The 21,998-nt window shown below is 45.7% G+C and overlaps 1 protein-coding gene, 3 long non-coding RNA genes and 4 other non-coding genes across 11 annotated transcripts; 1 reads left to right on the forward strand and 7 right to left on the reverse strand.

Annotated features, from left to right (window-relative positions):
- Positions 1 to 5,139: 5,139 nt before the first annotated feature.
- Positions 5,140 to 8,065, reverse strand: txnipa (thioredoxin interacting protein a). Of its 2 annotated transcripts, none has more exons than XM_071499750.1 (6): positions 7,705 to 8,065; positions 7,239 to 7,314; positions 6,987 to 7,134; positions 6,496 to 6,891; positions 6,103 to 6,405; positions 5,140 to 6,017 (listed from the first exon to the last, which is right to left on the reverse strand). In XM_071499750.1, exons 1-6 carry the CDS (start codon positions 7,958 to 7,960, stop codon positions 5,970 to 5,972), a joined length of 1,227 nt encoding a protein of 408 aa, XP_071355851.1. In that variant the 5' UTR covers positions 7,961 to 8,065; the 3' UTR covers positions 5,140 to 5,969. The 2 variants fall into 2 exon arrangements, with proteins under 2 accessions (XP_071355851.1, XP_071355852.1); XM_071499751.1 differs by having other exon boundaries at positions 6,496 to 6,855; positions 7,705 to 8,064.
- A 2,079-nt stretch (positions 8,066 to 10,144) lies between these two features.
- Positions 10,145 to 15,537, reverse strand: LOC139633806 (uncharacterized). Of its 3 annotated transcripts, XR_011693821.1 has the most exons (10): positions 15,388 to 15,537; positions 13,116 to 13,292; positions 12,727 to 12,754; positions 12,510 to 12,554; positions 11,982 to 12,019; positions 11,564 to 11,601; positions 11,060 to 11,129; positions 10,845 to 10,923; positions 10,491 to 10,529; positions 10,145 to 10,239 (listed from the first exon to the last, which is right to left on the reverse strand). It is a non-coding gene; the product is annotated as an uncharacterized lncRNA (long non-coding RNA). The 3 variants fall into 3 exon arrangements; XR_011693820.1 differs by lacking the exon at positions 11,060 to 11,129 and having other exon boundaries at positions 15,388 to 15,535; XR_011693822.1 differs by lacking the exons at positions 10,491 to 10,529; positions 11,060 to 11,129 and having other exon boundaries at positions 15,388 to 15,536.
- LOC139634699 (small nucleolar RNA SNORA18) lies at positions 10,683 to 10,814 on the reverse strand. The gene has a single exon (XR_011694036.1). It is a non-coding gene; the product is annotated as a small nucleolar RNA SNORA18 (small nucleolar RNA).
- Positions 11,379 to 11,513, reverse strand: LOC139634691 (small nucleolar RNA SNORA8). Its single transcript, XR_011694029.1, has one exon. It is a non-coding gene; the product is annotated as a small nucleolar RNA SNORA8 (small nucleolar RNA).
- On the reverse strand, positions 11,820 to 11,951 carry LOC139634698 (small nucleolar RNA SNORA18). Its single transcript, XR_011694035.1, has one exon. It is a non-coding gene; the product is annotated as a small nucleolar RNA SNORA18 (small nucleolar RNA).
- LOC139634692 (small nucleolar RNA SNORA8) lies at positions 12,269 to 12,405 on the reverse strand. Its single transcript, XR_011694030.1, has one exon. It is a non-coding gene; the product is annotated as a small nucleolar RNA SNORA8 (small nucleolar RNA).
- A 35-nt stretch (positions 15,538 to 15,572) lies between the features above and the next one.
- Positions 15,573 to 16,386, forward strand: LOC139633807 (uncharacterized). The gene is made up of 2 exons (XR_011693823.1): positions 15,573 to 15,848; positions 16,030 to 16,386. It is a non-coding gene; the product is annotated as an uncharacterized lncRNA (long non-coding RNA).
- Positions 16,387 to 16,886: 500 nt separating this feature from the next.
- Positions 16,887 to 18,566, reverse strand: LOC139633808 (uncharacterized). Its single transcript, XR_011693824.1, has 2 exons — positions 18,447 to 18,566; positions 16,887 to 17,527 (listed from the first exon to the last, which is right to left on the reverse strand). It is a non-coding gene; the product is annotated as an uncharacterized lncRNA (long non-coding RNA).
- Positions 18,567 to 21,998: the final 3,432 nt, after the last annotated feature.

Genomic DNA, 21,998 nt, shown 5'->3' on the forward strand with positions numbered 1-21,998 from the left:
TTATTATTGATAACACCATTACCTATACAGCTGTTCCTGGTCTCTCTCTCTCTTCTCTCCTCTCTCCTCCCCCCTCCCCCCCTTTTCTCCTCCTAAACCCAACCGGTCGAGGCAGACAGCCGCCCACCCTGAGCCTGGTTCTGTTGGAGGTTTCTTCCTGTTAAAAGGGAGTTTTTCCTCCCCCCTAGTGCCACGCATTTGCTCTTTGTGGGAACTGTTGGGTTTTTCTCTGTAACAAAGTAAGGTCTCAGCCTTACCCTGTAAAGTGCCTTGAGATAATGTATATTATGAATTGGCGCTATACAAATAAAATTAAAATTGAATTGAATTACCTGTGAGTACCTGTGAGTATCTGTGAGGAGTATTTGTGAGTATCTGTGAGTATTTATTAGCACCTGTGAGCACCTGTTAGGGTTATTTGTGAGTACCTGTGAGTATCTGTGAGGAGTATTTGTGAGTATCTGTGAGTATTTATGAGTACCTGTGAGGAGTATCTGTGAGTATTAATATTTGTGAATACTGAGGGTCAATGGAGAAGAACAATCCAGATTCAGGAGAAAACAATGATCCACATCACACCAATGAAATCTAATGAATTTGTCTTGGAGGAAACAGGAAGTAGAAAACCAGATTTATGTCTATGAACAAAAACATTTCTATGAGTTTATTCTCTGGTGAACTGTCTTGTTGTTTTCACCTTCATGTCCTGTGGCAAAAACAATCATCATAAACTACAATAAATAATAAAAACATGTAACAATGAGAAAAGGAAAAAGTCAAAGTGTCAACACAGAAAACCCAAAATCAAACCATTTGTCATGTGACCAGACTGTGACTCCCAGCCCCACTTCCTCTATGGAGACTGAACACACACACAGACACACACTGTTCCTGTTCAAATCATGTCATTATCTTTTAACGCTCAGACACTGTTATAAAGTCACCACACTGTCAGACATGCTCTCAGTTTCAAGGATGTTTCCAGGATTTCCAGGTCTTATCACCTGCTTGCTTTCATGGTTCCTATTTTTCTGCTCAGGTTAACGGTCATGTGAGGTTCCCAGTGAAACGTGTTGCTGGAGTCTCAGACTCACAGAGACACAAACAACTGCACCTCCTCAGCAGGAAAACATGTTACATAACAGAGCAGCGGTCATGTGACCTGTGAAGCGTCTGTAACCAGCGTCTGAGGAACAGTGGGTGGGGCTCTCTGTGGAACAGATCGTGTGGAACGAGTGTTTGACTGTTTACCCACAGCTCTGGCTCAAGGCCGAGTGAGGACTCAGACGCTCAGAGCTGCATGAAAACAGGAGCTCCAGAGTCCACTCCGTTACCTCTGACCCCTCAGCTGCTCAGCTCCAGCCCATAGCATCTTCATAAACAGGGATAGACTCAGGTCTTTGGGACTGCAGAGGGCTCTCCCAAGGACCTGTGGTCTGCTGTGTCTGTCCTGATGACCCCTCATTACACCCCCCCCCAACCTCTCCCAAAGAGACCACAGGTCTGTCCTCCCTGTTGCTGTCACATTGTACACTGCAGTTTTTGGCACTGTCTCTGTAAATGTCCCCACTGAGGGACTAATAAAGGATCATCTTGTCTTATTGTCATCTCCTCCTGGACTCTTTGGCCCCCCACAAATCCAGACCTCCCAAACTTAAACCCAATTAGTGTTTAGAAGAAGGCCTGTGGAGAGAAAACATCTCCTCAGTTTCATCTGAAACTAATTTCAGACTAATTTCAAATTAGTTATGAGAAAGTTAGAGTTACTAATTATTTGTGAGATCATCAGTAAACCTCAGACCTCACGATTATAGATCCCTGTGGCCCCTGATCCTCTGTCGGGGGGCCCAGTACCTTCAGTTGGTCTTGAGTTTTTGACTGCTGCTGTCCCATGTTCTAAACTCAGTTGTTTGTAAAATCATAACCTCCATGTTCAATATCGGCCCATCTCTAAACAACCAGAATACCAACCAGATTCTTGATCCACTTCAGTCAGGGTTCAGGTCCTAAAAGTTCTGGTCCCCTCTTAGATCACAGACCTCCACCAGCTCTGGGCTAATGGTTCTCTTTGGTCTGGACCAAAAGTCCATCTCTATTTTCAAATGTGTTGTGTTTGTCCCTATTGTTTATTGTGGTTTTAATCTCTGTGTGGGTTTGGTTTTTGTGTTGTTCTGTTAGGCTCTGTCCGAACCCTGAAAAACTTCAACTCAGATGTGCAGATGGATTTGAGTCTCATGTCAGTACAGAGCTGGAGTCAGGACGTGGTTAGTCTAGCTCATGAAGCCTGGCTCAGTCCACAGTAACTAAAGCTGAGCTGGATCTGTGTCTGACCCAAACTCTTCTGTCTCAGGTTGCCAGTTACTGTCAGTCAACACAGGTTTGGCTTTTGTCTCTGTACAGACCTGATTCTACCCAATCTGGCAGCCTTGCTGTGACTCCAGGAAGTTACCATGCCCAGCCTGAGGGACATATGTGATTCTTCAAAGACAGATGTGTCATGACACAGATCATGACATACAGAAGAAATCACTCTAAGGGTGAGAAGTGAAACAAGCTGAGGACAGAAAGTCCCTGACAGACTGAACAATGAAAAAACAGACTTCCTCCTCCACAGACCGCTGACACACCCTGCCTGCATGCCCTACGCATGTACAAGGCCTTCAGCCAATCACAGAATGCATGGCAGCAGACGTCAGCCAATCGGTGCTCAGTGTGTTTTTCAGGACACGATATCATGAAAAGGGGAATTTGTGAATGGATGAAGCAGAGAGAGAGAGACAGAGAGATGAAAACAAAGAGACAAATGAGTGATACTGTCATATATTTATATAAAACTGACCTGACAGGTTAATATGATAAATATGATCTGTATCAGCTCCACATCTAACACAACATCCTACTTTTACACAGCTGTGATCCAGATCCAGCTGTGATCCAATGATCCAGATGTGTGAGGTAGACTGAGCAGCTTCTCAGAGTCAGACACCAATGATGTGATGAAGTCAGATCTGGATCTCATAGAGCTGACTCAGTCCTCTGTCTGACCAGGGAAAAATCAGGTCCAATTTAAATCAAATGTAGTTATCCAGGTGTTTCAGCTCTGTGTGTGTGAGGTCACCACTGTCATCACACTGTTAGAGTCTGGAGGTTTGTGGACATTTACCTGCCCAGGTGGGTAGAGACAGTAACTAGTTGCATTATGGGAAGCATAGTGTCTTTCCAGCTTGACTTGGGCAGTCAGGATATGTCAGGCTCTGTTGCTTCAGTGGAGGGAATTCTGTTTGCTTCATTTATAGCGTCTTTATCACGTAGCTTCATTCAATTAGCTCAAGATACAGCATTGCTGGGAGGAATGCATGCTGGGAGCTATGCAAGTGAGTTAATAATGTTTAGCCAAATTAATTTGATGAGATTGGTGATACTAAGAATGAAAACACTGACACAAGTCCAGGTCCAGGTCCAGAATGAGAACTCGAACAAAAGTGTTATTTAAACAATCTGGTGATGTCACTCTTAAGTTTGCAGTTGACAGTGAATAAAAAGTGAAAAACTAGATGATGTTTGTGTCATTGTACTGCTCTCTCTCTGTCACTGCTTCCTCATGCATGTTGGAGCGCACTCAGTATCACGGCTGACTTCACACTGTCTGAGCTTCCTGTGGTGAATCACAGGGAACAAACAGGGAGGACCAACAAATCCAGGCCTGCAGGAAACCAGCTCAGAGGCTCTGTGTTTGCGTGTGTGCGTGAACATGCAGCTCTTGAATGCTAACCCTCGTGAACAACTGCTTCAGCCAATCACAGGCTGTGTCTGAGGACGGGCCAAGGCGTGCTCCATGCGGGTATCATGCCATGATGGTGATGATGCTGTTCCTGAAACACACACACTTTGAACATGGCAGCATGTTGTGTCAGGTTTATTTAAGGAGTCACAATGAGTCATACAGAAGCTACAAAGTGTATCACTGTGTTATAACAACACAAACACCCACTGACCTCTGACCCACATGTGTAAAACTGAACTCAGCCATTACACACTGCAGTCCACACAACTGACTGTCTCCCACTACTGTTGAGATCAGCAGAGAGCCTGACTGAGTAGAGTCCAGACCAAATCCCCATGAAACCCAGTTCTGGAAGGTCCTGGTCCTGTCTGAAAGATTCAGAGGTGATCATAACGACAGAGAGAGAGAGAGAGAGAGAGAGAGACAGAACAAATCACATTCACTCATTCATCTGAAGAGGGTTTGATTATTAAAGGTCCCACAGTTAAAGATTCTCTATAACAAAGATGATCATTACAAGTTGCACCAGCGCTATGAAATGGATTTAATTCATGGTGGAAAGAAAGAGGATAATTGGTTTTATGAGAAAGATAAAAACTTCTGTCATTTACTCATACGTGTGTGTGTGTGTGTGTGTGTGTGTTGGATCAGTTTCCATGTTGGTCTTTCTTGGAAAGCAGGGGAACAGTGGACACATGAAGCTGGTTGTGTTTGTTGACATGTGACCACCTGCTGTTCTGATGCTGAATATGTCTTTAAATGGACACAGACGTGTTTGTGTCCATGTGTAAAACAGTTCAGGGATCTTACACCCTGATCAGTCTCCAGACCAGCAGCTGCTGCCATGAACACAGAGCAGTAGCATCACTGTTCAGAGGTGTCAGTCACCTCGTGTCTGACTGCTGTGTATTGTGGAGGTCCACACTGTTCACACTCACAGGTTACAGAACCTGATCTAGCTTGTATGACGCCCATAACAACATGTACAGTTATAATACTAAAAATATATACAATCATAAATACAACAATAGAAATAAACTAGTATAATAAAATAAAAAACAAATAAGAGAATGAAATTTTTAAATTGCACAATCCTTCATCACACAAATAGAACAATACACTTAAGAGAATCTAATTATCACAATATTGCACTTTCTCAACACACCATCAACCTTGATGTGCACTCATTTATTATTATTTTTAATGATTTCACAAAACCCATAGAAATAACATGTATGTGAGACTATACACACATGTGTATAGTCCCCCCCCCTCCTTCCAGGTGGTGCTAAAGACCACTTGATCCTCAGGCTGTTTCACAGAGGGAGGAGTCACAGAGGAAGGAGCAGACAGGATGCTTTTCAACAGGTCTTTAATAAAAAACTAACCCACAGGGTTTCATACAAAAATACAAACATTTCTCATCAGTCAACAGTGATTCTGTTTGTGCCCTGAAGAAGCTGTGATCCTCAGAGGAGGAGTCACAGTGAAATGTTGTCGGGGACAACTGCAGGTATGAGCATTATCATCCTCACATCAGGGCATTTTTACATCATCATGTTTGGCACAAGAAATACAGCCAACCACCAAGCTGGAAGTAAAGATGAGGTTTTACCTACAGAAAGGTCAACAAAGTTCAAACAACAACACAAACTCGTAGGCAGTAGTGGAGCAACATGCATCAATCAAAAAGTGCAATAACATACATGTTTAAAACACTGGAGATATGTGAACATGATGGATTATTCTACATGCAGCTGGTTCCTCTGGTGAAACCCTCAGAACCAGGTCTGGACTGGAATGACAAAGCATTATGAGGAAAGATAAACACAGCGGCTGAGGGCGGAGTCACGCAACACTTGGCCCCAATAACAAAGTCATAAAGTGGCTGTGATTGGACAGTGAGACCCTGACAGTCTCTGGAAGAGATAGCTTATTCAGAAATGTAGTGCACTGCGGGCCCGTGGCTCTGCCTCCACGTCTATAACCCGAAGAGCACCAGGAGGAAGACTGAGGGTCAGCATAGGTGATGAAGCACAGTGAAGAAGGCTGACAGAACAGGAGAGCGTCCTTCTGTCCACCTCCACAGTCCTGCTTTACTCCTCTGGAGTTTGGACCTTCGGCTCCTTTTGAAGTGCTTTAGCTGAACGGTCCCTGAGAGCCGGACCGCAGTTGAGTCTGGACTTCAGCAGACTGGCAGCATGCGAGCGCTGCCACTGTAGTCCTCTTCAGCCTGGAGAGACAGACTTTTATCAGAACAGGTTCTTTCTCATTGGAGTCAAAGTCACGTGATCAAACAACACAGTGGCGACACCTACCTCAGTGTATACCGGCGGCGGCGGGAACTGGAAGGCTGGTGTGTTCATGAAGATAGGGCTGTCATCTCCATCAAAGTCGTCCAGGAGCGGCGTGAGGGGCTGGTCCAGACGGCAGTCGCGGGTGATGTCAGAGTAGCTGGGAGGCTCAGAGGGCATCCTGAGGGACACCCAGCTCTGGGAGGCGTTACTGACCGAACCCTCCTGGCTGCTCACGCTGTTGCTGCGGCTGCCCAGACCAGCAGTCCCAATGACCAGCGGCAGCTCCAGGATCAGTTTCTCACTGCCAGGGATGTGGACGTAAATCTGGCAGAGGATGATGAACACAAACACTTAACTTTCTGTTCAACACGTAACAGTCACACACCTAAAGGAACCTGCAGGAACTGAACTTACCATCAGAGCGTACTCCACGCGTATGATGTTGCAGCCCAGCATGGACGGTTTGATCTTTGGCACCCTGATGGTCTTTCCCTGCCAGGCGTCGCACATGCCGGAGATGATGTGGTTCCCACGCACGGAGGAGAGCTTCTGGCGGAAGACCTTGGTGCGGCCATTGGCCTGGTAGGTGTGTTTGGCGATGATGGCAGCCTTTGGCACCACAATACGAGAGCAGGTGTTCTCAAACTTGGCATTGATGCAGATGTCTTCACCTTCACAGAAGCCGCGGCGGTCAATTTTAGCGTTCAGTGACACCTGGCCATCAGGGATGAACATGCAGGTGACTTTCTTCTCCTTCACACCGCCTGTGGGAGACTTAGCAGACGCAGGAAGGTGAGACTCCAGGTCGACCTTGTCGTTATATAAACACACAAGCTTAACATGTCTGACCCACAACAGGACTAGCTGTAGAACTGCCCTCTGCTGCTCGGGGTCAGTGAACTCACCAGCAGCTCTGGGGTGTTGACATCCAGGGGCTCCTCCACCTCAAAGGGCTTCTTGCACTCGAGGGGGGGCTGCTGTGGCCTCTCCATCAAGGCCTTCACGAAGTACTCCACATAACCAAACTTCCCCTTGTACGACGACACCAGCTGCCTGTGATGACAAATGTTTACGTTTATTAATCAACTAACACAATAATAAAATAAAATAAATGAGCCCCAGACGATATGACATCATACAGACTGGGAGGAGCTTACCCCTGCTGTGGGAGCTCAAATCCAAACAAGTACTCATATTTGTTTCCAGGCCTCAGGACAACGGATCCATCAGAGTCTGGAAGAGAAAATTACAAGCTTTTAGTCAGTTTACCTGTCTGACAGTATGCAGGTCTACCTGGTCTAACAGGTGAACTCAGCCTTCATTAGTAAAATGATGCACTCAGACACAGAGGAACAGCTCCAGGTTCTCTCAGATGACTCTTGTACCTGTTCACCTGACAAGCTCTGATTCCTATTCACCTACTTGTTTACTTGACTAGCTCATGTAACTTTTACATGAGGAGCTCTGGTACCTGGTTACCTGACTAGCTCTGGTAACTTTTGCCTGACTAGCTTTGGCACCTGTTGACCTACTTGTTTACCTAACTAGCTGTGGCAACTTTTACCTAACTAGTTCTGATACCGGTTCACCTGACTGCAGACAGAGAGGTAACGGAGCCCGTACCTGTGGGCTGCTGGTCCAGCTGCAGGACTTCCTCGTACCGAAGGTACTCGGCCTCTTGTCGGCAGCGCTGCTTGCCTTTAGCGTAGCCCACCTTTGCGCGACCCAGACCCAGGACTTTCACTGCGGACACGCGCGTCACCTCGTTCACTTCCACCTCTATACGGCCGCTCACCTTGTCCCCGCCGCAGTAAAAAGTCTTGCAAGGATCGGTAAAGGTGACCTGGAAGGTCTTCACTCTCTTCGTCATGGCCACCATGGCTGCTTGTGACGGTGTGGAGGGCAGAGCAGAAGAGGGGCCTCGGGTCTGAGGACGGAACTGATCTGAAAGCTGCTGCTTCCTATGGACTTTTGCTGTAAACAAAGAGCAGCCGTAGCTTTTATATGACGAGCCTCAGCGAGCACGAGCAGCCAGAGTGAACAGCGTGGCTCAGCGCGTGCACAGCGCTCCCATTGGTGGAAAAGCTTTGTTTGTGTCAGCTTGAGCCAATCAGCGTCCAAAGCCGACGCGTGGACACCGCGTGGCTGAGGGAATGTAGGGCGTGCTGAGCAGATGAGACACAGGAAGTGGAGGCGGACTGAGATCGGTACAGTGGTAGTAAACAGTGAGACTAGGACCACCATCATCACTGGTCCCGGCCCCCCAGACCCGTTTCTGACAATCACAACATACTGGTTTAAAAACTACGTCCCACTAAACACTGTATGTATTAATATGAGGAAATGAAATTGTCAGTTTCACGTCTTCACCCAGCTTGGACAGGATGGGGTAGGGGAGTGGGGTATTATGGTTTATTGTCAAAACCTGAACCTGTTGACCACAAGTCAAAGTTCACCAGTGATGGTGCTGACCCTGGAGACACTGTATCAGACTCTGTGACCTGGTCTGATTATTGACCATGAGCATGTTATTCACTGACTACACAACTGTGACACTGGATACACACACACACACACACACACCTCCATCTGGCCTGTGAATCTGTAGATTGACCTGTGATACAGTTTTTCAGTGTGTGACACCCAGGACGTTTACTTCCTGGTTTTGTGTTACGGGGTGTCATGTGACAGCCCACTGTTGTTGCTGGGGTCTTGATGAGACCACGTTGTCCCCCTCTGTCCCACAATAGCTGAAGTTATACTTTCCACCATGAAACCAGACACTTTTTTTTCACTCCACTCACTTTATTGTTCATATACAAAGGTACAAACACACAGATACATAAAAGACAATTACAAAAAGAAAAATCACATTTTACAAGTTACAGACCCAGAGTTTAAGTTACATGCAGCAGATTATATTCATTCAATAGTTTTAAGATCTTTATAGCTTTTTGTTTTTAACATCAGATAAAATGGTGCTGTAATGTTTAAATTTATTAATAAAGTGCTGGCTCCTCAACATTTTTTCTTATGAATATGGAATTTTCCAAAAATAATATTATGTTGCTTTCATTATTCTGATGATATTATATTCCTAATATTTTTGTTAGAGTGTTCCTCTGTCAGGATAATATAATGACTTCCATCCAGTCCTCAACATTAAAGGCAGGTTAACAGCCCAGAGTTTTATAACAGTTTAACGACACTTTCTGGTATAACATTGAAAACAACGACTCACTCCTTTGGTTTTATAAGTATTTTGAATTAATCTGGAAAATCTTCATGAGATAATTAACAACTATTTTTATTAAGTAAATAGCCAATTGTCAATAATCCTTTATTAAACCATGTGATAGTTTTATTTTGACATCTGATGTCTTCATTGGTCCATATGAAGATCTATGGGGTGAACAGTTAATTGGAAGTTAATAACCAAACTGTCGGTGTATGTTGAAACTTTATCAACAGAGAAGAGCTGTTGTAAGATGGAGGGACAGGACTGAAGGTTGCCATTTTATTTTTTCTACTTTTTAGTCACAGAGAAGACCCTCCTTTCCTGGACTCAGGGCGTCCTCTTGCCAGCAGGAGCAGACTGTCCTCTAGTGGAGGAGATGTGCTGCTACAGATGAGGCACCTTCAGCAGATCAGATAAAAACCTTTCAATGTTTGACTCAGCTCCACATTCAGAATATTAACTTTAACTTCATGACCCGCTGGTTCTGTCCTGGACCACCTGAAACTGACCACGCCTCTGTACATGAAGGGTGAAGATCTGCAGCTCAGAGTTCCACTTCACCGCTGCACCCGGGTCTCTGCAGGACTGATCTGGTCCAGCTGTGATCCACCGTCACTCTACTTCATAATGTCTTTAACATGTAATACAGTTGGTGCAGCCGATTCCTCGGCTGTAAAGCAGCAATCTGCACTTCCTGTCTGAAAGGTGACATACAAATAAAGTTTATTATTGAAGGTAGAACGACTGGATGATGCTGAGCTGCTGGTCTGTTATGACTCCTGTACCAGCAGGTCACACATTCACAAGTTCACAGACAAAGTTCAGTCAGGTTGGATTTGATTTTTATTGAGTTCAAGGTGAAATCACAAAATCACAACATTTCATCTTCATCCAGAGACCAAGGGTCCACACCGCTGCTCCTGAAACAACACAATGCCATGCTCAGTTCTTATACGAGTCACGCACGTTTACAGCACAACACAAATGCTTACAACATAACACAAACATGTTTCCAACACGACACACAATCTTGTTCCCAGCAGGTCTCCTCAGCAGCTGCTGCAGGAGCCCACTGGGATGGTTCTGATTTCTGGTCAAGTCCACAGCAAGACAGGAACACAGAGTCCTGAAAGCCTTGGTATATGACCACACCCACCCACACACGACTTACAGCGAAGGCTGCTGATTGTCTCCAGGGTGGTTCAGGAACCTGAAACAATCACTTCAGTTACTTTCATCTTCACCACCATCATCACCTGATCAAAGCTCAGGTGAAGCATAATTTCTAACAATGTCGTAGCTATTAATGGTAATGTTAGCTAAGTAGCAACAGCTAAACTGCTACATGACATCACAGCTCGTCATGTGTCCTGCGATAATATCCCACAATGCTCATGATGGTCAACATGTGGGTAAAGCCAAACTACAGATTTAATGTCTGAGGCGTTTCCAACGACTCAACCTACAGTGAGGGTCTGCCGGGATAGACCTCAGCTCTCACTGCAGCTCCTGACAAGACACTCACCTCTGTGGAAGACCAGCTCAGGTCTGGGACCAAAGGCTCAGGTCTGGGATCGGACACCATCCTTTCCTGGAGCTCAGACCTGGAGGAACAATTAGGATTTCATCAGCACCTGAGGTTTATCTGGTGAATCTGCTCAGAAATCCTCCAGGAGTGTGGAGGGAGAACAGACTAATGATGAGGCCTGAGACTACTTCCTATTCTCTACTTTCACTGACCAATGAGTGATGACATCATCTGAGCACACAGCTGATGTCATGAATCTGGGTCTGCTGACCATCTGAAGACCTGAGCATAAAATACAACAAGGAGGTTTTAAAGTTCCTTCAGACAAAGGAGTATCAGTGTGAACAGAGATGTGGTCTGGAGGACCAGAGGCAGCAGGCAGAAGTGGTCTACAGGCTACAGGACCAGAGGCAGCAGCCGTCGCTCTGTCTGAAGGAACCCTTACATGGTTCAGAAGTCTCACTGAGGACGGAGATTCTGATCAAACTACCCAGGACCTGAACTAAAGACAAACAGGGCTTTTGAAAATCCAAGTGTCTCAACAGATCAACCAGGACTCCAGACACAGCAGCATGGAGACCAACGATGCCACATGTTGACTTAGTCTAGCACTGACTTTTGAACCAACCAGCTGATGGAGCAGCTGGCTGCAGATACCACAGTGCTGTCCCCTGAACATCCAATCAGGGGACTGATAATGTCACTAACTCACTTACCAGTGTCACCAGTTCACAAGTCGTGTTGTTGCCCCCACCTGAAGACGAAGGACAACTTTAACAAACATCTAACAACAGCAACAACAACAAGAGACCTGACTGCCTTCACATGGTCTCAGTTCACATGAACCAGACTTTGAACCAGGACCCTAGACTCAGTCTTCTGGCTCCACAGATCGAGGGTCCCCAGCAACCCCCTCAACATGGTGATGTCACTGACGGGCATGTTACCAATATGATCACATCACAGCTCATCATGTGTCCTGCAGTAATATCCCACTATGCTCATGGTGATCAACATGTGGGTAAAGCAAAACTACAGATTTACTGTCTGAGGCGTTTCCAACGACTCGACCTACGGTGAAGGTCTGTCGGGATAGACCTCAGCTCTCACTGCAGCTCTTGACAGGACACTCACCTCTGGGATCGGACACCATCCTTTCATGGAGCTCAGACCTGGAGGAGGAACAGAAACCTATTTACACAGGAGCAAGTACTAGTGCAGGACTCTGGCTCTGTGGGTCATTCTGGTCTTACACATGGAGTCATTACTTCAGACAGTCTCTCACACAGAAATGATCCTGATCAGTTCCACACTGGACCAGGTTTCATCAAAATCATCAAAATCATCCCAGATCCCAGTGTAGTTCAGGTACTGGGGTCTGAAGGTCGAGTCCAGGTGTGTGATGAACACACCGATTTCTCTGAAGTGTCTCAACAGATCTACCAGGACTCCAGACACAGCAGCATGGAGACCAACAATGCCACATGTTGACTTAGTCTAGCACTGACTTTTGAACCAACCAGCTGATGGTGCAGCTGGCTGCAGATACCACAGTGCTGTCCCCTCAACTGTTGATGCTGCTGGTTTTCACATCTCTAAACATTTTAGTATGTTCTGTTCCTCAGCGACCTGAGTGGTGTCAGGAAGTAGTGACGTACTTACATTATGTTGTTGCATCACTGCTGAAGGCGAGGACAGAGAGGACACCTGCAGGAGGCAGATGAAGGTGACTGTGTGTTTCCAGGACCATCAAACATTCAGCTGTCAGAGCAGCATGTTGTTCAGACAGGCAGGTGTCACTCACACATCAGAGCAGTTGAACATTTAGCCAATCATCATTACTCAGTCAGCAGTTGATGCTCTCTGTGACACTACTCACCCAGGTGGTCCCAGGTCTTCTGCTGCACCTGGAGACAGACACAGGACAGGTCACAGTCACTGCCGTTACAAACACTGGCAGCTGTCAGTTCTCATCAGTAACACTGCTGCAGAGTCCACAGCAGTGGGTTGCAAGAGAATTAATTGCTCTATGCACCGTATGTCCTCTACGGCCCACCAGACAGGACCAGAGCACATTCTATGCACTTCACGAGCGCTCATGCGCCGCGTTCTGCTTGGGGTCCACTGTTCTCTGCACTGGGTTCTGACGTCTGACTTCGAGTGGCAGACAACAGAACACAAGAGTCTAAACATCTGAACAGTCAAACTGGTGCAACATGCTACCAGTTCAACGGCTATTATGTACAAAGATATACAGTGTGTACCCACCAGCTATAAACAGGAAATGTTTTTTGTCCATGTCCTCAGGGAACATGAGCATTGTCTTCAGGTCTCAGTGGCCCTCTGCACGTTGTTTAGAGAGAAGCACCAACACTTGCTTAAGGTCCCACAGGGTCATCAGACTGTGGGAGAACTGGTCCCATCAGTCAGCATCAAGGTCACATCCTGCAAAAAGAAAACAAATTTCAGTCTTGATTTGTTAGATCGATACGGTCCGTCATCCTCATCTAAACTGTACAGGTGAGTGTATCAGGCCTCATTGTCACCATTCAGCAACCAACAGTGCAGAGGTGAAAGCAAAACCTGACTCTCTATAGCCACTGCAGTCCTGGACCAGTCCGCTGCACAGGACCATCCCACTGACAATTCTGCAACATGGCTCTGATGTAGGACAATTATCCGTGTCTGGACCAGACTCATCCGTATTAACATGTTCAACTGTTACAACTCAGGTGAAGTCTCAAAGGACCATCCACTCCCCTCGTATCAGTCACTGCTGTTCCAGTCTCATAACTTGAGTGTTTCAAGAAACTGCTCACATACAAGACCGAGCTGCTTCCCTCTGTTGAGCAAATACAGGTTTGTAAGCTGCAAACTGACCACTTAATGCTGTGTGTAGGGCCTATTGTAATCCTAAAATCATCATCATCATCATCTTTAGGGCCCAAGCGCTGAGGATGCAAGGAACCACTTGAATTTTTAGATTGTTGTTATTTTCATTTCATAAACACATCTGAGGTCATGGACGCATCCTAAAACCAGTTAGTATTTAGGTCCGATATCGTCTGATAGAGGTATCACCCGTTGGCTCTGCAGTGCCCCCCCAGTTACTTTCAGCCTTTCTGAGGAGCTGAGAAACTCATGAAACTTTGCACATGCAGGAAAGCAAAGGTAGTTGTAACGTTAACATGCAGGATTTAACTGAACAGCGGCTGCAAAGACAACACAGTAACACTTTATTTCATGTTTTCATCCCTACTAGTTGAGGCTGATAAGAGCCAAACAGGGAGCGATGTGTGTCTACGTCATCGTTTCAAGGTTTTTGCCTGGCTGGACTACAACACAACCCCAGAGTTTAAGCTAACACAGCAAACTGTGTTTTCAAGGCTCAAAAACTCTGAAGCCATACCCTAGACACGACAGGAAGTCAGCCATTTTGAATTTAATGTGCATTTAGTGCATTTCCAGGATTGTACTTTAGATAAATAACCAGACCGACTTCAGTCTGGGTTAGTCCAGTCTACGGACCTTTGTGATGCTAAACTGCAAAGTTTTGTGTTTTCATTGGACAGTGTTTCATGGCCTTGAATTTCACATGAAACAGGAAGTTGTCATAAGTCCAGTGTGCATGGTCAAATATGTCCAAACTTCATATATCTGATTTGAGTCCCGGCCTGAAGCAGTTTACAGGTTAGAATTCAGTTACACTCATGGCGCCACCTTGTGGCAACAAAGGTCTACACGTTTTATGTTCCAATAACGTCAAATTGCGGGCCTTGGGTCGTTTTGTGTGGAGTTTGCATGTTCTCCCCGTGTCTGCGTTGGTTTCCTCCGGGTACTCAGGCTTCCACCCACAGTCCAAAGACATTTACGTTAGGTTGATCGGTGACTCTAAATTGCTCTTGAGTGTGTGTGGTTGTTTGTCTATGTGTCAGCCCTGCGACAGACTGGCGACCTGTCCAGGGTGTACCTCGCCCAATATCAGCTGGGATTGGCTCCAGCGCCCCCGCGACCCGGTTTCGGATAAGTGGTATAGAAAAAAGATGGATGTTCTAACGGACAAATGTGATCCACCTCAAACGTGGCCAGAAAATCCTCAAGACCTTGATGAGGCTTCACTGTGAAGAGGAGCAGTTACCGCCAAACCCCAGACAGGAGCGGGAGAAAAGGACTTGGTGCAGCACCTTTTGTGCTGCCCAAACCGACAACTGTTTGCTGATGCTGTTTTACCGGGAGGAGAAGACTACGGTGACGGGAGGAACCGGACTCTGAAGACCCGCTGCAACAGCAGTGACACCGGTGTCACCGTGGAGGGACGCGGTCAGCCTTAGTTCAACAGAGGCTGTAAAGACGCCGTTAGCACAGAGCTAGCCTGCAGCTAGGTCACTATGCTAGCTGAGGACAACGTGGTGGCCTAAATGACGAGGAAGTCCAATAAAACCTCGTGTGCCTACCCACGGCGGCCGTGTATTTACTATACCTCTATGTTCTGTGCCGTGTCTTTCAGAGTTTGGTGGATAACCCCGGTATTTAGCTTTACCTGCTCTTGTTGGGCTCCTCCACCAGCGCCGCGTCGAGAGAACTAAAGAGAGAACTTCCGCTTGTGCCGCAAAATTATTTATAGGATGTGCTACGTCAGTTGAAACTGCTTTATGGCAACCACTTCTGCATTCAAGGAAACTCGGAAATCCTTATGGCAAAGATTTTGTCAACGTAAACATCGTTATCTGACTATAGCCTCCTCCGAAGTCTTTTTAGGTTCGGGGTGTACGACACCTTAATACAGTATCAGCTGAAACAGCAGAGACAGTTTAAAACCCACGTGGCAACCCACCATGACGTCACCCATTGGTTTGCGAACTGCCGTTTTGAAGCCTCGAGTTTGGAATTTGGCTGTCGCCATCTTGATTTTTTAAAACCAGAAGAAACCATATATGGAGAAGAGGGTGAAGCTGAGGAGGAGTGAGGGGTGGAACCATGGATGTATGGAACTGACCTCAAGTGAGTATTAGTTTCTATTATATTATTTATTGTAAAACAGTACAGCAGTTTTTACAACTAGCTGGAGGGAGTACTGTATTTTCAGATAACTGTGCGGAGTTAATCTAATAAGAGTGCTTCTTATTTGACCTTTTTCCTGCTAGAATATCATACATATCTTACAGTTTTTCTTTCCATCCAGCCAAGGTCTGGATCGTTGGGGACAGCTACGTCCATCGTGGAACCCAGAGAGCTACATAGACCACGGGGAACAACCTCGATGATGATGGTGTCTCCATCCATTGGTTTGGCTGGGGTGGTCTGAAGTGGAAGCTGTCTAACACCTCTATTACTTGTTACTAAAAATAAGGGATCGAACAATTTATTATGCAAACTTGTGACAGTTCAACTTTACCTTGATCCACAAAAGTATTTTATTTTTATAAAAGTTACTGAATTTAGTAAAAACGTTTTACATACCTTTCCAGTATTGTTTATGGTTAATTATTTTGTTGAAATTGATGATTTTCAAAGGTGCAATAAAAGTATTTGTGAATCTCTTGGTCTAAGTTTGTTGATGGTTTTATGGTATGAATTATATCTGGTATACATTTTGACAATAGCAACATGCACAGATTGTACAACAACACACTGATGGAGGTTTTGCCAGAATTTGTAATTAGAAGGCTGTTTCCATGTTAGCTTCAATAAACAACATAAATAATACAAAAATTGATCAAATGTTAATCAAAAGTCAAAGTCAGCTTTATTGTCAATTATGCTACACATACAGGACATACAGCACAATTGAAATTACAGTCCTCTCTGACCCACGGTGCAAAAAGGCAAGGTAATGTCATAGAACATTGACAATGAAGGATCAAAATATTTTAGTTTGTGCTTTCCATGTGTTTTATGTACTTTATGTACTATGAATTATCAATTTCAATGACACTGAACACTCATTCACCAAGCTGTACTGTTAAAGTCATCACAAGGTGTATGGTAAATCTGCAAATCCCAGGCAATACTTCTGTAGTTCATAGAAAATGTTCTCAGTACACTTTAATCACAGTAGGTTTATTTAAGATTCCATAAACAAAACTACAATCACAAATTAGAAAAGCACATTAAACACATTTCAATGACAGTAACAGCAGATATGAGTAAAACTAATGTACTTAAGCTGTACTTCACTATACAAAAGAAAAAACATAAAAGGACATAAAATATAAATTTCTTTACTGCTTTCTTAACTCAAATCTCACTGTCAAATCTTCAGTACACACCAAAGATTTTGTAAGGCTAATATTTCTGAAGTGGTAACAGCAGCACACATCTGTTACAGGAGTCACATTCTGCTCCTGCTTGCACTTCTGGTTGGACGGTGCCTGCTGTTGCCCAATGAAGATCCTTTAAATGTCAATTTGGGAAATACTTTCATTTGTGAAAGTGGTGAGAGTAATACTAAGGAAAAAGAATATTAAACAAACTTCTACAGAACTGGTCTGTCTTTCCATCAGAGGCACCTGAACTGGAAGTGGTTTTCTGGCATCATCATCACCATCCATTTGAGAACTAAGGATGTTGTCCATGCAGCCTCCTTTCTCCACAACCAGATGAATGGAAACAAATACTGTGCTCCATCCATGAGGCCCTCCTTCTGTTGGCAGTGGTCCTTCAGCTTTCAGCATGGATACCTTTCAAATCACAGTAAAAGACTAGTTCAGACATGATGGATCAGTTTATCACATACATAAACCAGGTGTCAGGATAACTGCATAAATGTCTACTGTAGTTGTGGACTATTGTGTATGCACTTAAAGTATTAAATGAATGAACTGCTACATGTTATGTACTAATGTTATTTTCTACATTGTTTATTATACATAACTTCTAACTGTATTGTGGTGATTGGGGTGAATGAACAGAACTTCTAAATAGAGATCCTAACGTGTGTCTTTTGTGCACAGCACATCAACACACCACAATTAACACTTGACTTCACAGCGACATAATCTGTAGGATACTTCAAATTATGAGCATACCCGAATGTCCAGTAATAAGAATATCTAGGTCAAATAAAAGGACAGATTCGGTAAATGCTATTGCTACTATCTCCCGCTTGTGAACTGACGACCTGATCAGAAAATGTAGTATTGGCCTCTGTTGTTCCAGTCAGCATAATTTGCAGTCTACATGTTAACCACATTTAAATTACATTAAGGTTAAGTTAGCCCGAACTTTCACAACATCCAAATTGACATTTTAAGAACTTGCATTAATGGAGCACAATATGACCCCAAAACGCTAATCGCGTGTTCCAGAAACTCAAAAATAACGTCGGTACCTTAACATTAGTTATACACACATTTTAGTTGGGTTTTTAACATTATAATCAAACATGTATTGACATCTTTAGAGTAAAAACAGGTCACCATCCCGGCGGAGCCCGGTCCCGTTAGCATAGAAAACGCTTGGTAATCAGCTAGCGCTAGCTAGCCAGCTGAGTTAGCAAGGTGCACTTGTAATTTATCTACACTACAACATCAATTGGAAATTCGGATGCTAATTTTGGCTAGCGAAAACACGCTTAAGCTAAAAATAAAATGTACTTACCGTATAAACTGAACAGCCGATTCCTTAGAGTGTCTTTTGGTTCAAGCAGACGCTGAACAATGCTGACATTTTAGGCGAACAAGAAGTTAAAACTAATTTTCACGAACTGAAAACAAGATATGCGCCGCGGATGGCTGCCTCGGTGTTTTGGTGCGCATTTTTTTGCCTTATTTTCTTTGTAAATCCAGTTTTCTGCTTTGGTTTCCGGAGCTCTTTCACCAGAGAAGAGCTCATTAATATCAGAGAAACAACTCCAGAGGATTTTTTTCCTACTTTTCTCGACTCACCTGTGGAATTATTGGACATTTTGGTCAGAGGTCACTGACCGTTACTCTCGCAGTGAAACGCCGGAGGAGAGGAAAACGTGCCGGTGCGCTTGCGCGTCTCCGCCGGCGCGGACTCCGCACACCGCTCCCAGGTATCTTTCTCTCCAAGGTGCGTTCACTGCCCAACAAACTGGATGAACTTCAGCTACTGGTGCAGAAGAACAGAGACTTTTCCTCATCTTCCGTCCTGTGCTTCACGGAGACATGGCTGTGTGGATCGACTCCGAACTCTGCGCTGGAGCTGGCCGGCTTCCAACTCTTCAGAGCGGATCGCGACACAGAGCTGTCCGGCAAAGCGAAAGGTGGAGGAATCTGCTTTTATGCTAACAGTGGCTGGTGCAGAGACGTGACAGTGATCCTGCAGCACTGTTCTCCTGACCTGGAGACTTTCATCATAAACTGCAGGCCCTTCTACTCCCCCCGTGAGTTCACCTCAATCATCCTGGTCGGTGTTTACATCCCACCACAGGCCAACGTGCAGGAGGCACAGCGGGCGCTCGCCGACCAGATACTGTGTGTGGAGCGGACCAACCCGGACTCCGTAGTTATTGTCCTTGGTGACTTTAACAAAGGTGACCTCAGCCACGAACTGCCCAAATACAGACAGTTTGTTAACTGCCCGACCAGAGAGGGGAACACTCTGGACCACTGTTACACCACAATCAGTGGAGCTTATCACGCCGTCCCCCGGGCTGCACTGGGCCACTCTGACCATGTCATGGTCCACCTGATTCCCACATACAGGCAGAAACTAAAACTGTGTAAACCTGTTGTGAGGACATCGAAGCAGTGGAGCAGTGAAGCCATAGAGGATCTGCGGCATGTTTGGACTGCACTGACTGGGAGGTGTTCAGGACTGCTTCCAACAGTCTGGATGAGTTCACAGAGGCTGTGACGTCATACATCAGCTTCTGTGAGGACTGCTGTATCCCATCACGCACCAGGGTGAGTTATAACAATGACAAACCCTGGTTCACAGCTAAGCTCAGTCAGCTCAGGAGGCAAAAGGAGGAAGCTTTCAGGAGTGGGGACAGGGACAAGTTTAAAGAGTCCAAGTACAGGTTTAGCAAAGCGGTGAGAGAAGCTAAACGACTGTACTCTGAGAAACTTCAGCTCCAGTTCTCAGCCAATGACTCTGCTTCTGTCTGGAAAGGGCTCAGAAAGATCACAAAGTACAAACCTAAACCCCCCCACTCCACTAACGACTTCCGTCTGGCCAACGATCTGAATGAGTTCTACTGCCGCTTTGAAAGACAGTGGGACAAGCCTGACACTAACCTCCACATCAGAGCCACATCAGAACCCCCCTCCTCCTCCTCTACCAAAGGAACGTCTCTCTCTATCCTGGAGAGAGATGTCAACAGGCTTTTTAAGAAGCAGAACCCCCGCAAAGCAGCCGGTCCTGACTCTGTCTCTCCATCATCCCTGAAGCACTGTGCTGATCAGCTGTCTCCAGTGTTCACAGACATCTTCAACACCTCACTGGAGACCTGCCACGTGCCAGCCTGCTTCAAATCCTCCACCATCATCCCTGTCCCCAAAAAACCAAGGCCCACAGGTCTAAATGACTATAGACCCATTGCCCTGACCTCTGTGGTCATGAAATCATTTGAGCGCCTTGTCCTGTCCCATCTCAAATCCATCACTGACCCACTCCTGGACCCCCTGCAGTTCGCCTACAGAGCCAACAGGTCTGTAGATGACGCCGTCAACATGGCTCTCCACTTCATCCTCCAGCACCTGGACTCCTCAGGGACCTATGCCAGGCTCCTGTTTGTGGACTTCAGCTCTGCCTTCAACACCATCATCCCGGCTCTGCTGCAGGACAAGCTCTCCCAGCTGAGCGTGCCTGACTCCACCTGCAGGTGGATCACCGACTTCCTGTCTGACAGGAGGCAGCACGTGAAGCTAGGAAAGCACGTGTCTGACTCCCAGACCATCAGCACTGGATCCCCGCAAGGCTGCGTTCTTTCTCCTCTGCTCTTCTCCCTGTACACCAACACCTGCACCTCCAGCCATCAGTCTGTCAAGCTCCTGAAGTTTGCAGACGACACCACTCTCATTGGACTCATCTCTGATGGCGATGAGTCTGCCTACAGGTGGGAGACTGAGCGTCTGGTGACCTGGTGCAGGCAGAACAACCTAGAGCTAAACGCTCTGAAGACAGTGGAAATGATAGTGGACTTCAGGAAGAGCCCAGCCCCACCCACCCCCATCACCCTGTGTGACTCCCCCGTGGCTACCGTGGAGCATTTTCGCTTCTTGGGAACCACCATCACACAGGATCTCAAATGGGAGCTAAACATCAGCTCCCTCATCAAAAAAGCTCAGCAGAGGATGTATTTCCTGAGGCAGTTGAAGAAGTTCAACCTGCCAAGGACTATGATGGTGAACTTCTACACCATCATAGTCCATCATTGAGTCCATCCTCACCTCCTCCATCACCATCTGGTACGCTGCTGCCACAGAGAGGGACAATAACAGACTGCAGCGTATCATCCAGTCTGCTGAGAAGGTGATTGGCTGCAATCTTCCATCCCTTCAGGACCTGTACGCCTCAAGGACTCTGAGGCGTGCAGGGAAGATTGTAGCTGACTCCTCCCACCCTGGACACAAACTCTTTGAGACACTCCCCTCTGGCAGGAGGCTGCGGTCCTTCAGGACCAAAACCTCTCGCCACAAAAATAGCTTCTTCCCATCTGCTATTAGCCTCATCAACAAGGCTAGAGAGCCCCACTGTTGCTGATCAATTGCACCAATCACCAGAAAAAATTCCTTGTATGTGAAAACATACTTGGCAATAAAACTGATTCTGATTCTGATTCTGATAAAAGGTCAAAATTAAACTGTATGTGGAAAACTCCAGGACGAAAACACGACATCCAAAAAACAAGTTCACGGCTAATTCAACATCGCTGGTTCTGTGAAGAGACTGCTCTTGATTGACAAGCCACAATGTGTCAATCATACGTTAGCCACGCCCCAATGCATACCCTACTTTATCGTCTATTTTCTTTTAAATGGGACTATAATTTTAAAAATGAACATCATGTCGTATTGCAGAAGACTTGAAACTAGCGATTGAGACCATAAACTCGTTATGAAAACGTTTACTGAGGTAATAAACCAAGTGAGAAGTAGGGTCATTTTCTCAGACTTCTATAGAATGGTTCTTTCTGCAACCAGTGGTGTCGCCCCCTGATGGTCATTCGATAGAATGCAGGTT

This window comes from Trachinotus anak, unplaced genomic scaffold, assembly GCF_046630095.1.
Source record: "Trachinotus anak isolate AG129_WGS33_773 ecotype Australia unplaced genomic scaffold, CSIRO_AGI_Tana_v1 ptg000016l, whole genome shotgun sequence".
Classification (NCBI taxonomy): domain Eukaryota; kingdom Metazoa; phylum Chordata; class Actinopteri; order Carangiformes; family Carangidae; genus Trachinotus; species Trachinotus anak.